This window comes from Megalobrama amblycephala, linkage group LG2 (genome assembly GCF_018812025.1).
Source record: "Megalobrama amblycephala isolate DHTTF-2021 linkage group LG2, ASM1881202v1, whole genome shotgun sequence".
In the NCBI taxonomy this organism is placed as follows: domain Eukaryota; kingdom Metazoa; phylum Chordata; class Actinopteri; order Cypriniformes; family Xenocyprididae; genus Megalobrama; species Megalobrama amblycephala.
In genome coordinates this window covers 3,962,577-3,982,599 of record NC_063045.1, presented here as the reverse complement: position 1 = coordinate 3,982,599, position 20,023 = coordinate 3,962,577, and the positions used below count along the sequence as shown (strand labels likewise).

The 20,023-nt window shown below is 43.5% G+C and overlaps 1 protein-coding gene across 1 annotated transcript; it reads right to left on the bottom strand.

The window, feature by feature from the left end:
* Nucleotides 1-7,566: 7,566 nt before the first annotated feature.
* Nucleotides 7,567-19,955, bottom strand: LOC125263212 (major histocompatibility complex class I-related gene protein-like). Its single transcript, XM_048182200.1, has 6 exons — nucleotides 19,817-19,955; nucleotides 13,754-14,020; nucleotides 11,104-11,382; nucleotides 10,613-10,909; nucleotides 10,333-10,422; nucleotides 7,567-10,103 (listed from the first exon to the last, which is right to left on the bottom strand). The coding sequence occupies exons 1-5, from the start codon at nucleotides 19,860-19,862 to the stop codon at nucleotides 10,343-10,345; spliced, it is 969 nt and encodes a 322-aa protein (XP_048038157.1). The 5' UTR covers nucleotides 19,863-19,955; the 3' UTR covers nucleotides 7,567-10,103; nucleotides 10,333-10,342.
* Between the last annotated feature and the right edge of the window lie 68 nt (nucleotides 19,956-20,023).

The following is a 20,023-nucleotide window of genomic DNA, read 5'->3' as shown; positions in this document are numbered from 1 at the left end:
TGACAAGGTAAAAAGGGTGTTTTTTACACAACCATTTAGAAATTTTAATAAAAGTATGTTATAGACTTTTCATGAAGACCCTAAAGAATCATACTAACTTGTGGAAAACTGGCATCCGATGTCCTCTTTAAAACATCAAATCCATCTGGTGAACAGTAATAAATACATCAAACGTAACTTTTAGCTTCCCAGGGTGTTTTCAAGCTTTTTTTATGTTAGCATTGAATTTTTCATTCCCTTTCAGTCGGTCACGTTCGACGTACGTCAGTAGTGACCGACGAATTGGGATATCGCTTAGAGAGCCCTATCAGCTTCGTGTAAACTAAAACAAGCCAATGGAATTGGCGTGCGATATTTGCATAATGCGCACCGCCCCGACAGGTGTATATAAATAGGAAGCAGATGCAATCGCACTCTGTCTTTCGCTTCGGAGCCATTCAGTGGTGTCCTGTTTAAGAAGACTGTTTGTGTGAACTAAACTGCCTCGAAGAGGATTCACAGCAAGCCGTGTGTGCCGGTGTAACGGTGCTACAGCGAGGTCGCGAGCTCCCGAGGATCCGAGCTATAGCTCTCAACTGCTGTTTTCACAGCACACGCCTAGAGTGAAAGTGTGTGTGTTGCGATTTGGGCCGGTTCCTCGGTGTGTCCAGGGAGTGGTGTACCTGGCACATCGCGTCACTCCCTGTGTGCTTCGGCACGAGCGAGTTGACTGTTTTCCCCTTCTAAAAGAGCTTTACAGACGAACCCTGACAGTATGTCATTTCGTCTGTGCGTTAATGGGTGCGGTCGTTCCCTGGTCCCTGCTGATGGGCACAATCGTTGCATCTCGTGTTTGGGCATTCAGCACGCTGAAGCAGCTTTTGTGAATGGTTCATGTTCCCATTGCGGGAACATGACTATCGCGGTGCTGAGGTCGAGACTCTCCTTCCTGAAGTCTCAGGAAGCGGGGGCCCCCTCCCCTGTGCCCCGTTCGACCGTTTTTTCCGGCCCGGGCCGGAATGACGGTTCGGCGGTGTATAGGAAGGGTGACCTGAGGCTTACGGTCAGGGCTTCCCCGCCGAGCGGAAACGCTCCTCGGGCCCCTGCCGCCTCATCAGCACCGCAACCCATCGTGCCACCGTTGGTTTCCGCTGGGCCCTCTACGGACTGTCCAGCCGTTACCTTTGGTGTGCCGGCGGCGGATCGGAATGTCGACCGCTGCATCGGAAGGTGAGCCTGAGTCCTCGGGGGAGGAAGATCCGGACGCGCTGCCGCCCGGGACGGTAGCGTGGCCCGAGTCGGATCCCGAGCTCACGGCTGTGCTCTCCCGGGCCGCCTTGTGCGTCGGGCTTGAGTGGAACCCTCCACCCTGTCCGGCCCATCTCGGTTGGACGATTGGTACTTGGGGGGGGTCGCGCTGGTCAAATCCAGCGTCCCGCCCCAATGCCTTTCTTCCCGGAAGTACACGATGAGGTGACCAGGTCTTGGCAAGCTCCGTATGGGGCTCGTACAGGGCCTGGTCCCTCGTCCGCCTTCACCTCCCTGGACGGCGGGGAAGCCAGGGGATACGCGAAGCTCCCGCCAGTCGAGCGGTCTGTTGCGATGCAGTTGTGTCCAACGGCCGCTGGCGGGCGCGGTGAGCCGCGTCTCCCGTCCCAGGCCTGTGAATTCTCAGCCGGTCTGACTGAGAAAGCTTACAGTGCCTGTGGGCAGGCTGCCTCTGCCCTGCACGCGATGGCCCTTTTGCAGGTCTATCAGGCAAAAGCGCTGTCGCAGATGCCCCAGGAAGGTCCTGACCAACAGCTGCTTGGGGAGCTGCGCGCTGCCACTGACCTTGCCCTCCGGGCAACGAAGGTGACAGCGCGTTCTGTTGGCCAGGCGATGTCTACTCTGGTAGTCCAGCAACGCCACCTCTGGCTGACCTTGGCAGACATGAGGGAGACCGACAAACATCGGTTCCTGGATTCCCCCGTGTCTCCGGTCGGCCTTTTCGGCGACGCGGTGGAGAGCTGTGCCCAACAGTTCTCCGCTGCACAGAAGCAGGCTGAGGCTATCAGACATGTCATGCCACGGCGGTCCGCTGCTGCCTCCACCCAGCCGCCCGTGGCTCAGCCTCAGCCCGCTCGTCGCCGAGGGCGCCCGCCTGCGTCTTCCTCCGCCCCTGCTAAGTCGGCAAAGCAGCAGCCTACACCAGCCAAACAGCAGGGTGCCGGTCGCGGACGTGGTGCCCAGCCCGTCTCTGCCAAGCCAGGTGGCAAGCGGTCGGGGAAAACTCGGCCCTGAGACGGGCGACCTGGAGCGGAAGGTTCCTGCCCTTCGGGAGAGTATTCCATCTGCTCTCCCACCCCCGGAGGAGGGCCGGGGGGATTTTGTGGCGTCTGTCCATCTACCGCCGCTGGCTCTCCGGAGTCCAGCGGTACCCACTTTGCCACAAAAAGAGCAGTTTCCTCAAACTCCAGGTCACAAGAGGGCGCGTTTGCCAGTGTGCCAGGCCCCGCCTCGCCACTCGCAACCCCCTCCCATTTCGCCAGTAGGCGACAGTGTGGTGGCGCAGACCGCGTCCCGTGCGCCGTCTCCCATTCGCACTGCTGCCTCGCAGAGTCCGACCTCACTCCGGGCCGCTCCCATGCCGTCCGAGTCGGGTCCCTCTCTGCCTTGCTGCCCCACCCCCGGTGCGTCTGTGGTGCCTTTGGTCCCGCTGGCTCGGAGTCTGGAGGCGTGGAGCACGCTTCCCAGCCCGTCCCGCTGGCTCATTCGCACTATCAGACTCGGCTATGCGATTCAGTTCGCCCGGCGTCCCCCGGTTTTCAGGGGTGTCCACTTCACTCAGGTGTCGTTGGACAGTGCACCTGTTCTCCGGGCGGAGATTGCTGTCCTCCTGGCGAAGGATGCAATCGAGCCGGTCCCTCCAGCCGATATGAAGTCGGGGTTCTACAGCCCCTACTTCATTGTACCAAAAAAGGGCGGTGGGCTACGGCCAATCCTGGATCTGCGCGTCCTGAACCGGTATCTTCACAAGATGCCGTTCAAGATGCTCACGCAGAAACGCATTTTCGAATGCGTCCGTCCCCGGGATTGGTTTGCAGCAATAGACCTGAAGGACGCGTACTTTCATGTCTCGATTCTGCCTCGACACAGACCCTTCCTCCGGTTTGCGTTCGAGGGTCGGGCATATCAGTACAAAGTCCTACCCTTCGGGCTGGCCCTGTCACCCCGCGTCTTTACGAAGGTTGCGGAGGCGGCCATTGTTCCCCTCAAGGAACAGGGCGTTCGTATTCTCAACTATCTCGACGACTGGCTGATCCTGGCCAGCTCGCGAGAGCAGTTGTGCGAACACAGGGACATGGTTTTAGCTCACCTCAGCCGGTTGGGTCTTCGGGTCAACTGGGACAAGAGCAAACTCGCCCCCGGGCAGAGGATCTCTTATCTCGGTCTCGAGCTAGACTCGGTTGCACGGACTGCGCGTCTCACCGAGGCGCGCGTCCAGTCGGTGTTGAACTGCCTGAGTTCGCTCAAGCGCAGGACAGCGGTTCCACTGAAAGATTTTCAGAGGCTCCTGGGGCATATGGCATCTGCAGCCGCGGTCACGCCGCTCGGATTGCTTCATATGAGACCGCTTCAACACTGGCTCCGCGGCCGGGTCCCGAGATGGGCGTGGCAGTGCGGCACGCTCCGTGTCCCCGTGACACCGAGCTGCCGTCGCACCCTTGTCCGGTGGTCGGACCCTTCGTTCCTGCGGGCCGGAGTACCCCTCGAACAAGTGTCCAGGCACGCTGTGGTCTCCACAGATGCCTCTGCCACGGGATGGGGGGCCACGTACAACGGGCATGCAGTGGCAGGTCTTTGGACGGGGCCTCAGCTGCATTGGCATATCAATTGCCTCGAGTTGCTAGCGGTACGTCTTGCGCTGGCCCGCTTCAAGAAGCTGTTGTCAGGCAAGCACGTTCTAGTCCGCTCAGACAGCACTGCGGCCGTTGCGTACATCAACCGTCAAGGTGGTCTACGCTCCCGTCGCATGTCGCAACTCGCCCGCCATCTCTTGTTGTGGAGTCAGAAGTATCTGAGGTCCCTTCGGGCCACTCATGTCCCAGGTGTGCTCAACCGTGCAGCCGACGAGCTGTCACGGCAGCCTCCACTTGCGGGCGAGTGGCGGCTCCACCCCCAGGCGGTCCAGCTGATTTGGCAGCGTTTCGGCGAGAGGCCCAGGTAGACCTGTTTGCCTCCCGGAAACTGCCACTGCCAGTGGTTTTATTCCCTGACCGGCGGCACGCTCGGCACGGATGCCCTGGCACACAGCTGGCCCCGGGTCTGCGCAAAATATGCGTTTCCCCAGTGAGCCTTCTCGCACAACTCCTGTGCAAGGTCAGGGAGGACGGGGAGCAGGTTCTGTTAGTGGCTCCGTATTGGCCCACTCGGACCTGGTTCTCAGACCTCATTCTCCTCGCGACAGCCCCTCCCTGGCCGATTCCTCTGAGGAAGGACCTCCTGACTCAGAGACGGGGCACCCTGTGGCACCCGCGTCCCGACCTATGGAACCTCCACGTGTGGTCCCTGGACGGGATGCGGAGGTTCTGAGTGATCTCCCGCAAGCGGTTGTAGGCACCATCACTTCCGCTAGAGCTCCTTCCACTAGGAGTCTCTATGCGTTGAAGTGGAACCTGTTCGTCGAATGGTGCGCCTCTCGCCGAGAGGACCCCCGATCATGTTCGGTCGGATCCGTGCTTTCCTTCCTGCAAGAAGGGTTGGAGCGAAGGCTGTCTCCCTCCACCCTGAAGGTGTATGTTGCCGCTATCGCCGCACATCACCACGCAGTTGAGGGTAAGTCCCTGGGGAAACACGATCTGATCGTCAGATTCCTGAGGGGAGCGAGGAGATTAAATCCTCCTCGCCCTTCCTCCGTACCCTCTTGGATTTGACCCTGGTTCTCACAGCTCTCCGGGGTCATCCCTTTGAGCCTTTGCAATCAGTCGATCTGAAACTAATGTCTCTTAAGACGGTTCTTCTGGTTGCATTGGCTTCCCTGAAGAGGGTAGGGGATCTGCATGCATTTTCGGTCGACGAAACGTGCTAGATTCGGGCCCGGTGTTTCTCACGTCATCCTGAGACCCCGGCCTGGATACGTGCCCAAGGTTCCTACCACTCCCTTCAGAGATCAGGTAGTGAACCTGCAAGCGCTGCCCTCGGAGGAGGCAGACCCAGCCCTAGCTTTGCTCTGTCCCGTCCGCGCTCTGCGCGTTTACGTGGATAGAACGCGAAGCTTCAGGACCTCAGATCAGCTCTTCATCTGTTACGGAGGCCAGCAGAAGGGAAAGGCTGTCTCCAAGCAGAGGATGGCCCACTGGATAGTGGATGCCATCGCCTTGGCGTATGAATCCCAGGGCGTGCCTTGCCCGCTCGGGTTGAGAGCCCACTCCACCAGAGGGGTGGCCTCTCCTGGGCGCTGGCTCATGGCGCCTCGCTGACAGATATTTGTAGAGCTGCGGCTGGGCGACACCTAACACGTTCGCTAGGTTTTATAGCCTACGTGTAGAGCCAGTATCTTCACGTATACTCGCATCCACTAGTCGGTAGACGTGTTGTACCTGCTCTAAGTGTCGGCTTGCAATGCCATTCCCGCCACTGCCGGATACGTGCATACTTCACTCCAGTCGAGTTCCCCGCTTGGCGAACCCTGTCGAGTTCCTCCGCCTCCCCCTTCGGCTCGGACATTGCGGAGTGTCTGATGCCAGGCCTACATCCGTCGCTGACGCTGTCTGTTGGCTGGGGCCCATATGTCGTGACCCCTCTACGTGAGCGGTCCCATATGTGTAATTTTCCACGGTTTAAAACTCCCTACGGCGAGTCCGTGTCTTTCCCTTAGCAGAGCCAGCTCTGCTGTCACCTGTCAGATGAGTCTCCCTAACCAGGTGGAGCCATCCCAGGGACTCCATATGCGTACTGCCCCGGGCCAGTCCATATGTGTATTCCCACGTAAACTCCTCCCCCATTGGGTAGGTAGTGGTCTCCGCAGCGTCCCTTACGGGTTCGCTTCCCCAGTGTAGTCTAGTTACTTAGTGGGTAGTGGTTAGACAGCAGTAGACTCTCTCGGTGTAAGCTCGCCCCTTCACCGTCAGCCGGTGCTATGGGCGGCTGAGCTTGCGCTGGGCACTGGAAGGGGTTTCGTAACTGTGGCGCTTTAGTTGGGATCCCAATTCGTCGGTCACTACTGACGTACGTCGAACGTGACCGACTGAAAGGGAACGTCTCGGTTACGTATGTAACCCTCGTTCCCTGAAGGAGGGAACGGAGACGTACGTCCCGTCGCCACAGTTTCTGTACCCTCGCTGTAGCGCGGACACCAGTTGTCTCCTCAGCGAAAAACAGAGTGCGATTGCATCTGCTTCCTATTATATACACCTGTCGGGGGCGGTGCGCATTATGCAAATATCGCACGCCAATTCCATTGGCTTGTTTTAGTTTACACGAAGCTGATAGGGCTCTCTAAGCGATATCCCAATTCGTCGGTCACTACTGACGTACGTCTCCGTTCCCTCCTTCAGGGAACGAGGGTTACATACGTAACCGAGACGTTTTGTATCTTCAAATAATCATAATTTTTCTCTGTGTTTCTCTTATTTCCCTGTTAGCTTTAGCATGAAGGTTGTCTAATGTTTGCTATGTTAGCACTAGCATAAGCCAAAAGAACCTCCACAGAAAAAAAGAGAAAGAAATCCATCTGGAAAAAGAGTAATACACATATCAAATGTAGCTTTAGCTTTCCAGAGCACTTTTTAAAAGCTTTTTTTAGTTTAGCAGTGATTTTTCATTCTGTATCTTCAAATAATGTGATATTACCCATCATTTCTCACTGTATTTCTCTTTTATTCCCTGTTAGCTTTAGCACGAGGGTTGTTTCTTTGTTTAACAGTCTAATGTGTGGTATTTCAAATTCAAATATATATCAAATTTATCAAAATTATCAAATTTTTACAGCTACACAAAGTCAAACGTGTGCTATTGATTATGTCAATTTTTACTTACATATAACAACAACAAACCTGGTTTAATAGCACATTTTATAGAAACTCTATCGCCCCCTTGAGTACTGGAGGACTTCTTATGACACGGTTAACTGTTTTTGGAATATTTTGCGTTTATCAAAGTTGTTTATATTGATTTTTTATTTATTTCACTGGAAAAGCAGAGCACAAATCCTCATGAATAAACTGTTTTTGTGCAGTATACCTGTGAGATCCGGTCTGTTTTCTCTCACGCAGGTGTCACGTGTCTCCTGTGCTCAGGGTGAAGTTATAAGGATTAGAATAAATTATATAAATTAAATATAAATAGCTGTAGGGTAAAGAAAGAACTTAGATCCATAAGCAACAGTCTGGTGTTAGTTCGTTAGATAATAACATTTAAAATGAAGTCTCACATATTCGATCAGAATTCCGGGGTACATTTTCGAATGTAGTTTAAAAATTGTCAGAGTTGACATATGTATGAGTTAAAATCTGTGTAGCATAATTCATTTAGTCAGAATCTCTATTAAAACTATTATGTATACAGATTATTGACAGACTGAACTTGCTCAGAAAAAAATTGAGAACAGTATAGAGGTTTATTATTTAATGTAGCACAAAATAAATAAGGCAGGAAAGATAAAGGATTAATAAACAGGATGAAAAACATCTCAATACATGTTGATGGGAACAATGTTGTGAAGGTCACAGGTTAGCATTATTTTTGATGCTGTTAACCACAAGCACAACAAGTACTTTCCAGTGAGAAACCATCAAACAGATTGACTTAAACTGATCATTGACTCCAGTGTATAAACATATATATAAATATACATATATATATACATACATATATTTCCACAGGAAATAAGGCACACATATATAGTAGTACATATAAGATATGTGCATAAATATATAAACATCTGATTGGGAAAATGCACTCTAATACCTCCATAAAAATGGTACAATTGGTGCTGGGTCATCTATTAAGAACTTAAGGTTATTAACAGGCAAATGTCTGCAAATTCAAAATGTGAGATTATTTTTTGTAGTAAATTTTTTGATAGTCTTTTTGACAGGACTTTTCTATAGATTTTTTTTTTTTTGCTAGAGAAGTTTAGTTCTTATTTAAATTTTTTTTTAAATACAAATATCAAGTAATATCATTAAGACAAATATCTCCAACAAATAACGGAATACAACAAAAACGGCTTTTCCACAGTCGGGCTGAATGGTTTTAAGAATGGAAAGAAATGGTTACGGTTATTTTCCACTTGAGTTTGGTTCAGAACAGCGTGATTACAGAACTTTCTTGGCCCGAATAGTTTGTTGGTAGAATGGGTGTCAGTTTCTCTGTAGCACTTTTTAAGCGAAGTAAACACTAGAAATATCCTGTTACTAGTCTTATCCACTACATGTCATCCTCTTATTTACCTTGTGTGATATTGTCATTTATTCGGTGCTGAACATGACGGACGCAGGCGCGCCTTTCAGTGTGAAAGACGTTCCGGACAGTTGAAGGAACTGTCAGTCTCCCGATCGGGAAAGCACTGCATTGTCACGAAAGTTTATCATTTGCACGTTTAAGTCTTGCCAATTTAAGCATTCAAGAGAAAGAGAACCTGGTGCACGCGCCATGTGAGAAGTTTTGTGCGCGCACACCCAAAGCGCTCATAGCTGCACGTCTAAGCCAGCATGCAAATAATAAAATTAATTCTCTTTCACCTCTCCTTGCACCTAAATGGGCAAATTCACACAAACTTATCTCAAAATGCCTGCCTTTGCGAGTATCTAAACATAGTCGGTTATGGTTATGGTAAGCAGTAAATAAAGGACGCATGTGTATCAGTATATTGGATCCGTGCATTAGCTTAAAGTGACAGCAACCTAATATTCCTGCAGCTGTTTGTGTTTTTAATCAAACTACAAAAGAGAAAATCACTCACTGAATATATGTTGTTGTTTTTTTAACTTTAATAAGGATTGACCTTTATTTAGTTTGTACAGTGAAGATTATTTGCAGTATTATTTTACATTTGATTACTCAATTTCTGTACCTGAAAACCACTTTTAGACCTACCTAAAAAAACCTTAAAAGCACTGATTATTTCATTTGTATCTTTGTTCTATTGTATTTATTTACAGTATTTGTACTATTGCTTATAATTTAATTATTTGTTCTTTTGTTCTTTAGCTGTGTTCTCAAACGGAATTGAGAATTGTTAAATTTCACTGGTATCTAAAATATTGGGTGTCATAACCTTATTTATTACAATATCCACAGGATATAAGGCACATATATAGTACTTAGACATATAAGATATGTGCATAAATATATAAACATCTGATTGGTAAAATGCATTCTAATATCTCCATGGAAATGGTACAAATGGTACTGGGTCACCTATTAATAACTTAAGGTTATTATTTATTTACAACATAAGGATACATTGGTCAAAAACAATAACTATTTTATTAATTTATTTTATTATTATTTCATTGAATCGAATTGAGAATCGAAATTAAAAAAATCGAGAATCGAAATTGAATCGAGACCTTGTGAATTGTAATCGAATCAAATTGGGACATCTAAACTGATATCCAGCCCTACAATTTACATCTCATAACGTCTGTAAACTCTTCCGTCTAATGACTGACACATTTCCAAAGAGTTCCGTTATCAGCATGGAATGAAACGGTTCAGCAAAGAGAACGGTGTGGCCTGATGGTGGAAAAGTGGCTAAAGTGATTCTTTCTAAAAGAAATGCTAAAATCCAATGATTAGAGACGGAAGAATAAGTAAAAGTATATTAAAAAAAAAGATTATTTTAAGTATGTATAGTTGAATGCTCATGAAAAAATAATCTTTAAAAGTCTTTTGTTTTTAATCCTTTATAAAAGGACCCTACCCTGTTGTTGGGTAGGGTTGGGAAGATTGTTCCACCGGTGAGGAACTGTGAAGGTAAAGGTTCTGGAAAGTGATTTTGTGCATGAGGTGCTGCTCACTCACACACCACAGTCTTCTGGAGAGGAGATAAGAGCCTGTGAATGTTCTGTATGTGTTTTGGAATACATTTGTTCTTCTTGTTGGCTGTGAAGTGAGATAAATGGAGGTGCATCATGCTGTAATGAAAAAATGTAAAGAATATTTTTAAAAGATTCACATATCAATTCACACACCATCAACAGAGTTCTTAAAGTTTGATGATTTTAGAAAATAAAATAAAAACAACAATATAAAACAGCAAAGGGCACATTCACTGCACTCTTCTTCATTGTACTGCCACACACAGAAACACATGAAGAAACATTTGCACTTATGATGGGAATTATATATCTCATTAGTACTTACAAGCTTTGGATTACTTCCTGCATTTCCAAATTACATACAGTACAATCAGTGCAACAACTAGGATACTGACTGGAACATATAATCCAGGTCCTAGAACACAGAGAAACATTCACACAAAATGATACGGCAGAAAAACCTAAACAACAACAACGACAAAACAAACAAACATTAAAAAAACCAAAAAAAAACATTAAAAAGTGAAGCCATTCTCATTGTAAGTGTTTGGCCCCTAAAAGAAGTCAAATGTACATGTAGAAAAATGTACCAGGTTTCAACTTACTGTTCCTCGTGATCTCATCTTCAGTCAGAATCTTCTGGCTGGTCTCAGTCAAACTCTTGTGCTCCACCACACAAGTGTACTGGTTCTTCTTCCATTCATCTGGATGGACATAGAGGGCTACAGTCCTCTGGAAGGTCCTGTCCTCATTTGGTAATGTGTCTCTAGACTCCAATTTATCACTCATAGCTTGTCCATTCTTCTTCCATGAGATGGTTGTGTTTCTGAAGAGAAAACCTGTGACATGACATTCCACAGGAGAGTCTGGGTTCTTCTGCAGCAGAGACACTTTAGGAGGATCTAGAAGTAAACAGAGAACGGGGAACAAAACAGGAAACACATGCTATTTCTGCTTATCACAGTTTATCAGTCTCTAATTGAATGTTGACCTGCATAGATTTATCAAGCTGTCTGTTAAAACACGGTTTATCTGGGATCTGCACATGCAGGAAAGAAATGATCAGCTGTCTCTCCTGGTAACTCTGATACTATACCTGCTTTCTCAAGAGTAGCTTTAGACAAACGTAAGAACTTGTTCAGCCAGTCAACACAGTCTTGCCCAAAGTATTGTTTCAGAAATTCAAGCTGTGTTCTGTCATTATTCCACTTCATCACTGTTAGCTCTGCCTGCTGTACAGGTGTGATGTATCTGAGCTCCTTCAGGTCCAGTGAGATGAAATCCTCTCCATCATAAGCGTACTGATCAAACCCTTGTGTCTCTCCAGTTTCATCATCCAAATTGCATCCATACATCCTCTGAAAAGTATGAACTCCTGAAAGAGAGAGAGTGGGACATTCTACTGTACTTACTTTATATTTTTAATGTACAAATAAACCCCTTCATGGTGAAACAAGACTCTACCTGATCACCCTGTCAGGGTTTATTCTGCAATAACAACTGGCTGGATGTACACTATCCCGCTTATCACACGTCTACTTGTGACATAATTAAATAATTAGATATGAAATGATGATTTGAGTTTAAATATTTTATTATCTCATCATTTCTGCTGTGATGCAAGAGAATGAAGTGTCTCAAATCCCTGGATGAGCATCATTAACAGAGTACATTAGCGCCCACCCACTATTTCAGGGGTGCTGGTTCCGGAAGTATTTTTCCATTAATTTCTCCCATTGGGATTTAAAAAAGAACAGCATATTCGAATTAAAATAGAATATACTATATATATATATATACAGGTCCTTCTCAAAAAATTAGCATATTGTGATAAAGTTCATTATTTTCCATAATGTAATGATAAAAATTAAACTTTCATATATTTTAGATTCATTGCACACCAACTGAAATATTTCAGGTCTTTTATTGTTTTAATACTGATGATTTTGGCATACAGCTCATGAAAACCCAAAATTCCTATCTCAAAAAATTTGCATATTTCATCCGACCATTAAAAAAAAGTGTTTTTAATACAAAAAAAGTCAACCTTCAAATAATTATGTTCAGTTATGCACTCAATACTTGGTCGGGAATCCTTTTGCAGAAATGACTGCTTCAATGCGGCGTGGCATGGAGGCAATCAGCCTGTGGCACTGCTGAGGTGTTATGGAGGCCCAGGATGCTTCGATAGCGGCCTTAAGCTCATCCAGAGTGTTGGGTCTTGCGTCTCTCAACTTTCTCTTCACAATATCCCACAGATTCTCTATGGGGTTCAGGTCAGGAGAGTTGGCAGGCCAATTGAGCACAGTAATACCATGGTCAGTAAACCATTTACCAGTGGTTTTGGCACTGTGAGCAGGTGCCAGGTCGTGCTGAAAAACGAAATCTTCATCTCCATAAAGCTTTTCAGCAGATGGAAGCATGAAGTGCTCCAAAATCTCCTGATAGCTAGCTGCATTGACCCTGCCCTTGATAAAACACAGTGGACCAACACCAGCAGCTGACATGGTACCCCAGACCATCACTGACTGTGGGTACTTGACACTGGACTTCAGGCATTTTGGCATTTCCTTCTCCCCAGTCTTCCTCCAGACTCTGGCACCTTGATTTCCGAATGACATGCAAAACTGAGCAACAGTCCAGTGCTGCTTCTCTGTAGCCCAGGTCAGGCACTTCTGCCGCTGTTTCTGGTTCAAAAGTGGCTTGACCTGGGGAATGCGGCACCTGTCCACCTGTCTGACTCAGTCCACTGCTTCCGCAGGTCCCCCAAGGTCTGGAATCGGTCCTTCTCCACAATCTTCCTCAGGGTCCGGTCACCTCTTCTCGTTGTGCAGCGTTTTTTGCCACACTTTTTCCTTCCCACAGACTTCCCACTGAGGTGCCTTGATACAGCACTCTGGGAACAGCCTATTCGTTCAGAAATTTCTTTCTGTGTCTTACCCTCTCGCTTGAGGGTGTCAATGATGGCCTTCTGGTCGGGCTGGGAGTTTTTAAAAGCCTCAGGAATCTTTTGCAGGTGTTTAGAGTTAATTAGTTGATTCAGATGATTAGGTTAATAGCTCGTTTAGAGAACCTTTTCATGATATGCTAATTTTTTGAGATAGGAATTTTGGGTTTTCATGAGCTGTATGCCAAAATCATCAGTATTAAAACAATAAAAGACCTGAAATATTTCAGTTGGTGTGCAATGAATCTAAAATATATGAAAGTTTAATTTTTATCATTACATTATGGAAAATAATGAACTTTATCACAATATGCTAATTTTTTGAGAAGGACCTGTATATATATATATATATATATATATATATATATATATATATATATATATATATTTATTTTATTTTTTTAAGTTTAATGCAAAATATGCATATGCATTCAAATATTTAAGTATTTTGAGAGCGTAGATCAACTCACCATTTGTGGTGCTTCATGGGAGTGGGCGGAGCTACTTTGTAGTTTTTTAACAGGAATTTTGCAAAATAAGTTGAAATAATGCAGGCTGGCTGCTTCAGCAGAAGCAAATACTATCGATTAACAACCTCGTCGCTCACATTAAGCCTGTCTTTAAAGGTTTATAAGATTTCATTAAAAATTAATTTCCTATAGAGAAAATGAATGGAGGTTTTACTTCCAGTACTGTTGGCGACGGACATTATCGAGGAATAATTGACATCGGATTGTCACAACTGACCAATCAGAATCAAGCATTTCAAAGAGCTGTGTAACAATATATTTTCACTCACCATGTGAATGACTGAATCGCTCCATAAGAACATGAATGTTGTTTTTGTACACCTGCTGCACATGTTTTCTGATCTCAGTGTCTTCTTTCCATGTGTCTATAGTTGCAAACTCCTCCATCCAGTCCTGTTTGGGAATCAGCTTCTTTATGTCACTGTCATAATAATCAATCTGATGTCCGTCCAGTGTAGTTACAGCAGAAAACTCTGGAGTTCCTGTAAAATTCTGACCACTTATTCCAGTGTATGTGGTCATGAAGGTGTGCAACTCTGCAAAATATTAAACACATTCAACAACACACACACACACACACACACACACACACACACACACAAAAATAAACAACAACACAAAGCTCTCAAACTGGTAAATACATATAAATACAAGTGTCATAAATAAAATTACTATATGATACTAAGAAAAGTCAATCAGTTTTTTTCTTCTGGTCACCATGGAATTATTATTTTTTTTACGGAATATTGCTGTTATTATAAATAATTTATCTGTGCACTTTTTTTTATGTTCACTGTAATCTTTAATCGCCCTACATTTGTTCTTATTCAGAAGGTGTTTTACTCATATACACCACAATAGGGAATGAATATCTAAGTTTAGATCAAGCCTCTTATGAAGACTTCAGATGACCAACACTTGTGAAGAGAAGACCCCAACCCCTGCGAGGACACAAACTCTGGATCAACATGCACATTCCAAATATACAGTGGGTACGGAAAGTATTCAGACCCCCTTACATTTTTCACTCTTTGTTATATTGCAGCCATTTGCTAAAATCATTTTTAAGTTCATTTTTTTAAACCTTCGGCCCAGTCTGAGGTCCTGAGCACTCTGGAGAAGGTTTTCGTCCAGGATATCCCTGTACTTGGTCGCATTCATCTTTCCCTCGATTGCAACCAGTCGTCCTGTCCCTGCAGCTGAAAAACACCCCCAGAGCATGATGCTGCCACCACCATGCTTCACTGTTGGGACTGTATTGGACAGGTGATGAGCAGTGCCTGGATTTCTCCACACATACCGCTTAGAATTAAGGCCAAAAAGTTCTATCTTGGTCTCATCAGACCAGAGAATCTTATTTCTCACCATCTTGGCAAACTCCATGCGGGCTTTCATGTGTCTTGAACTGAGGAGAGGCTTCCGTCGGGCCACTCTGCCATAAAGCCACGACTGGTGGAGGGCTGCAGTGATGGTTGACTTTCTACAACTTTCTCCCATCTCCCGGCTGCATCTCTGGAGCTCAGCTACAGTGATCTTTGGGTTCTTATTTACCTCTCTCACCAAGGCTCTTCTCCCCCGATAACTCAGTTTGGCGGGACGGCCAGCTCTAGGAAGGGTTCTGGTCGTCCCAAACATCTTCCATTTAAGGATTATGGAGTCCACTGTGCTCTTAGGAACCTTAAGTGCAGCAGAAATTTTTTTGTAACCTTGGCCAGATCTGTGCCTTGCCACAATTCTGTCTCTGAACTCTTCAGGCAGTTCCTTTGACCTCATGATTCTCATTTGCTCTGACATGCACTGTGAGCTGTAAGGTCTTATATAGACAGGTGTGTGGCTTTCCTAATCAAGTCCAATCAGTATAATCAAACACAGCTGGACTCAAATGAAGGTGTAGAACCATCTCAAGGATGATCAGAAGAAATGGACAGCACCTGAGTTAAATATATGAGTGTCACAGCAAAGGGTCTGAATACTTAGGACCATGTGATATTTCAGTTTTTTTTTTAATAAATCTGCAAAAATGTCAACAATTCTGTGTTTTTTCTGTCAATATGGGGTGCTGTGTGTACATTAATGAGGGGGAAAAAATGAACTTAAATGATTTTAGCAAATGGCTGCAATATAACAGAGTGAAAAATTTAAGGGGGTCTGAATACTTTCCGTACCCACTGTATATCCTAATCATTGTTAACATGTTTTTATTATTTCAGTGCGTTCATTGTTTCTACCTTAAATTAATACATTGTTTAAATTATTATTATTAAAAATATTTAATTCTGGATATTTCCAGTTGATAACTTAGCCTAGGATGTGAGATTAATAATAAGACCACACAAATAACCCATTATAATCAGTGATGCCGTGACTGTCCACACGGAAGTGACACGATGCCCTGTTCTATTTTGGATCTTTGAAATATGCGTAGTATTTTAAGCGTTTGTCACATGTTGTGCATGTAAAAGTAGGAAATATGAATGCGAAGTGAATTTGCTGTGTCGTTACAAATGCATTGATCAATATGCTTGCGTCGACTTCAGTGTAGCCTAAATGTGTAGCCTGTATGTGCCGAATCTCAATTAAACACAAGCCCATTCATTCAAATGATTAATAATGGGAAATAACAAGCGCTTCCATTTCAGAGTCTCTGTTATCAGATCTGTTGAAGATGTTGCTGTTCATGTTTGCCAGCACAGGACATTTTACAAATCCAGACCAGATGATGTTCTACGGCCATGTCCGGAATAAAGAGTAGCCTATCTATGTCACACAGTACAGTTAGGACTTTACCCGTGATATAAGATTTTGGCTACCCATCCAAGTCATTCATCCCAGTATCAACAGGCTACACTTCTTGTATTTTGGGCACACCACAAGTTGTCACTGTAGCCTCAACGCTTCACCCTTGCCTACTCTGAGCTTGATTGCTATGTCTAAGGTAAACCACGCCCTCCTTATAGAGTACCTCAGAGATGACGTGTTTTTGTAGGCCAACCCAGAAAGTAGTGATGGGAAGTTCGGATCATTTTACTGACTCGGACCTTTGAGTCTCGTTCAGCAAAATGAACGAATCTTTTTTCGAGTCATTTCGTTCATTTTAGCAAAATATAATTCAAATGTTACGTGTTACTTTCCTAATACATGTACTATTATTGCAAACGTTGATCACACTGCAAACAATACAAAACTATAATGGTATAAGAAACAGAAAAGATTAATTCAATGTTTACCTGGGTCTTTAGTCTATGATTAGCTCACCTCACCTCTTATCTGACAAGTCTTCGGTTTTGAGTCGTTCGTTCATCATGTGACAGCTTCGTAAGCTAAACCAATGCAGTCAGAGCCGGAAAGAGAATTGATTAGTTCACCTCCCGAGTCTTCGGGTTTGAGTCGTTCGTTCTTTTGTCACGTGACGTGACAGCTTTGGACAGAGAAATTAGTTAATTTACAACCTTCCTTACAAACGGGTGCATAGTCATTATTATTATTATTATTATTATTATTATTATTTACTCTTACAGTTATGTGATGCGTTTCTGGTCTCAAATTATTGCTTTTAATTTCTGTCACGATGGTTCTTTTCCATAACACTGAATGCGGTAATAAAGATAATAAAGAGTTGGTTATGCTTTAATTTTTTATTTTTTAGTCTAATCTTCATAAAATACAATACCTTGTATTTATGTATTTTGAGTTAACCCTTTAGATTAGACTATAGTGTTACTTACTATACTTTTGTAACATATGACACTTTAGACAACATTGTGTACACACTCTTGAATTGTTTTTTATTGTTTACTTTTGTGCCAGAAAAAGCTTTAGCAAAGAGGATAACTGTTCCAAAATGAATTAAAACAATTTAAATAAAAAATACAAGAAAATTAAAATATGCTAAAGCCAGAAAAACTAAAATAAAACATTGCACAACAAGCTAGGCTTTTGTTTTTATAATAAATGAAAATAAATAACACTTTTATGCCAAAAAAAGCTTTCTAGCAAAGAGAATAAATACTATAAAAACATGTGCTTTTGTAATTTTAGGTCAGGTGACAAAAGAACGAACAACTCAAACCCGAAGACTCGAAACAGGGCTGCGTTCAGCCCCGACAAAACGTTGTAAAACGGTTTTTAAATGGAAACGGTGGTGCATTGAACACCCTGTTCTGATGACGCAAGCGTTGCAACTATGGCAGCTGAGAAGGCCAATCTTTGTGTTCTTTTTGAAGAATTTTCGGAGCCTGATTAAATCGGTATAAATAGCTACGTGTTTAATACTGCAAAGTACCCTCGATGTTACAGCCACTGCCCTTGCCGTCCAGAATAAAAGAGAACATCCCAATCGAGTGAAGGGATTTGTGAAAACTTCTAACTATTGTGATCCAACACTTGCCTCGCCTTTTATCGTGAGTATTAGGCTTATCATTATTGCTGATCACTGTTGTTGTGTGATATTGTAATATTTACCATTATATAATAAAGTATAGAAAAGTTTATGAAAGTGTCACTTCACAATACAAAAGCAAAATATATAAGTATAGTATTTTTATGTTACATTAATACCCATTGTGCCAGCTGTCTCTTTAATACCGCGTGGTTTATATACATCTTGCCGCTGATTGGGCTGACATTTCTGACACACCCACCAAACAAGAGAAAACGCATCTTAAACCCGTTGCACACTGTTTACAGGAAACATGTTGTTCAACCCGGAAAACGTAGCAAAACGTTGCGCACCGGTTTGAGCTTGAACGTGCCCCAGGTGAACTAACTCCAGTAAAGGACCCATAGAATGTTACGCAATGCGCATGCGAGACTGAACGAATCACTCTCCGAGACGACTCGTTCTTCCCGAGTCACATTAAAGATTCAAATCGTTCAAGAATGACCCATCACTACCAGAAAGTTTTGAGTTTAACAAAGGGTTATTACACTTGCACGTTTTGTCTATCAAGATAATCTTTACAAGTTAACACAACATTTATAGATTTTGAAGCCTAAATAAAGTCGTCAGATATAAAAGGCTAACAGTAGGCTTTAAACGGACTACAGCACACCATGGTCGCGGATCAACGTCGTCACCACCAAGCTTCCTCAAACTGTATTTAAAAGACAATTATATTTAAAAACATGCTCGCTGATTATGATCGGCGCTGTGTATGAATACTTATCCATTTTTTCATGAGAAATGCTGTCCAAATGTCCCGTTTGTCATGATGACGTCTAAAGTCCCCGCCAAAGGAAGTAGTCCCTTTTAGCAACTTGTTAGCAACCGCCGATTTTAAGACACAGTAAAAGTTTAAAAAAATCACAAGTGGGTTATAACTGGTGTGTTTTATGTCATAGATCAAAATGTAAAAACCACATTTAGCAAAACCCACTCAAAAAACTCATAGACTTTAGGGCGATGGAACCAAAAGCCCTAAAATGCTAACTCGCTTCCGGGTTTTGCCTACAAAAACACGTCATCCCTGAGGCACTCTATTGGTCTACAGACAAAGAAATGTAGAAATACATAAATGTAAAAATAAAGAAATGTAGAAATAAATATGGAAATGAACAAATATGGAAATAAATAAATGTGGAAATAATAAAAATCTAAATGAATAAATGTATAAATGAATAAAAGAAAAAATAAATAAATGTGGGAAAAAAATAAATATATAGGCTACATAAATAAATAAATGTATTTTTGTTTTGTTTTTTTTTGCTTTTCTAAATAAATATATATATATATATATATATATATATATATATATATATATATATATATATATATAATTTTATTTTTTAAAACTTTTTTACATTTCTTTGTATACTTATTTATGTATTTATTTATTTTTAATCTCGGCAGACTTGGCATTCCATAGAAAAGCACTATACAAATAAATGTGGACTGAATAAAAGACTAGCGGAACTTACATTTCAAATACTCTTTCAATACTTTTGCACAGGTAGTGTATCTTTCACTAAACCGTGGCACAGGATATTCTTTCATTTACATTAAAATGTGCATAACTTAAGTCATTCATATAGGGCTATTCTAAGTCTTGTTATAGTTTTGTCTTTAAATAAGACAAATTGCAGACAAATACATATCACTGGAAATTGCTGAAATGATTTCAGTGCAGCTTCAACAAAATAAAAAAGTCTTTTTAAGCCCATAACAGAAAGGCCAATAACTAGTTCTATTTGCCTGGATATTACAAAAGATGTTTGAGAAACTGTTACATTGATTTGAAATATCTTATTTTCTGTAAGTTCAACACACGGAAGTAGCTGAAGGCCTCGCTGACAGAGAATTCGTCATTTAAATTATGTTACGAAATGAATCTCACCTGAGTAAACCAAAGGTATGAAGATTAAGAAAATTATGAACTTCATTGCAGATGAAAATCCATGTATTTAACTCATAATTCTGTAGTCAAGTGTAGTCATCGAAGAGCGCTGTAAAAACTCTTTAGCTTCTGCTAAATCTAAATCGACTGGAAAAACAGGTTACTGAACAGACGTCACTGCAGCTCTAGATAAACAACCTCAGTGCG

Coding starts and splice junctions, on each gene's coding strand:
- LOC125263212 (XM_048182200.1), bottom strand. CDS start 19,862: ATGAAGTTCATAATTTTCTTAATCTTCATACCTTTGGTTTACTCAG. Junction 11,383..13,753: donor GCGATTCAGTCATTCACATG/GTGAGTGAAAAT, acceptor TCTCTCTTTCAG/GAGTTCATACTTTTCAGAGG. Junction 10,910..11,103: donor AGCTACTCTTGAGAAAGCAG/GTATAGTATCAG, acceptor GTTTACTTCTAG/ATCCTCCTAAAGTGTCTCTG.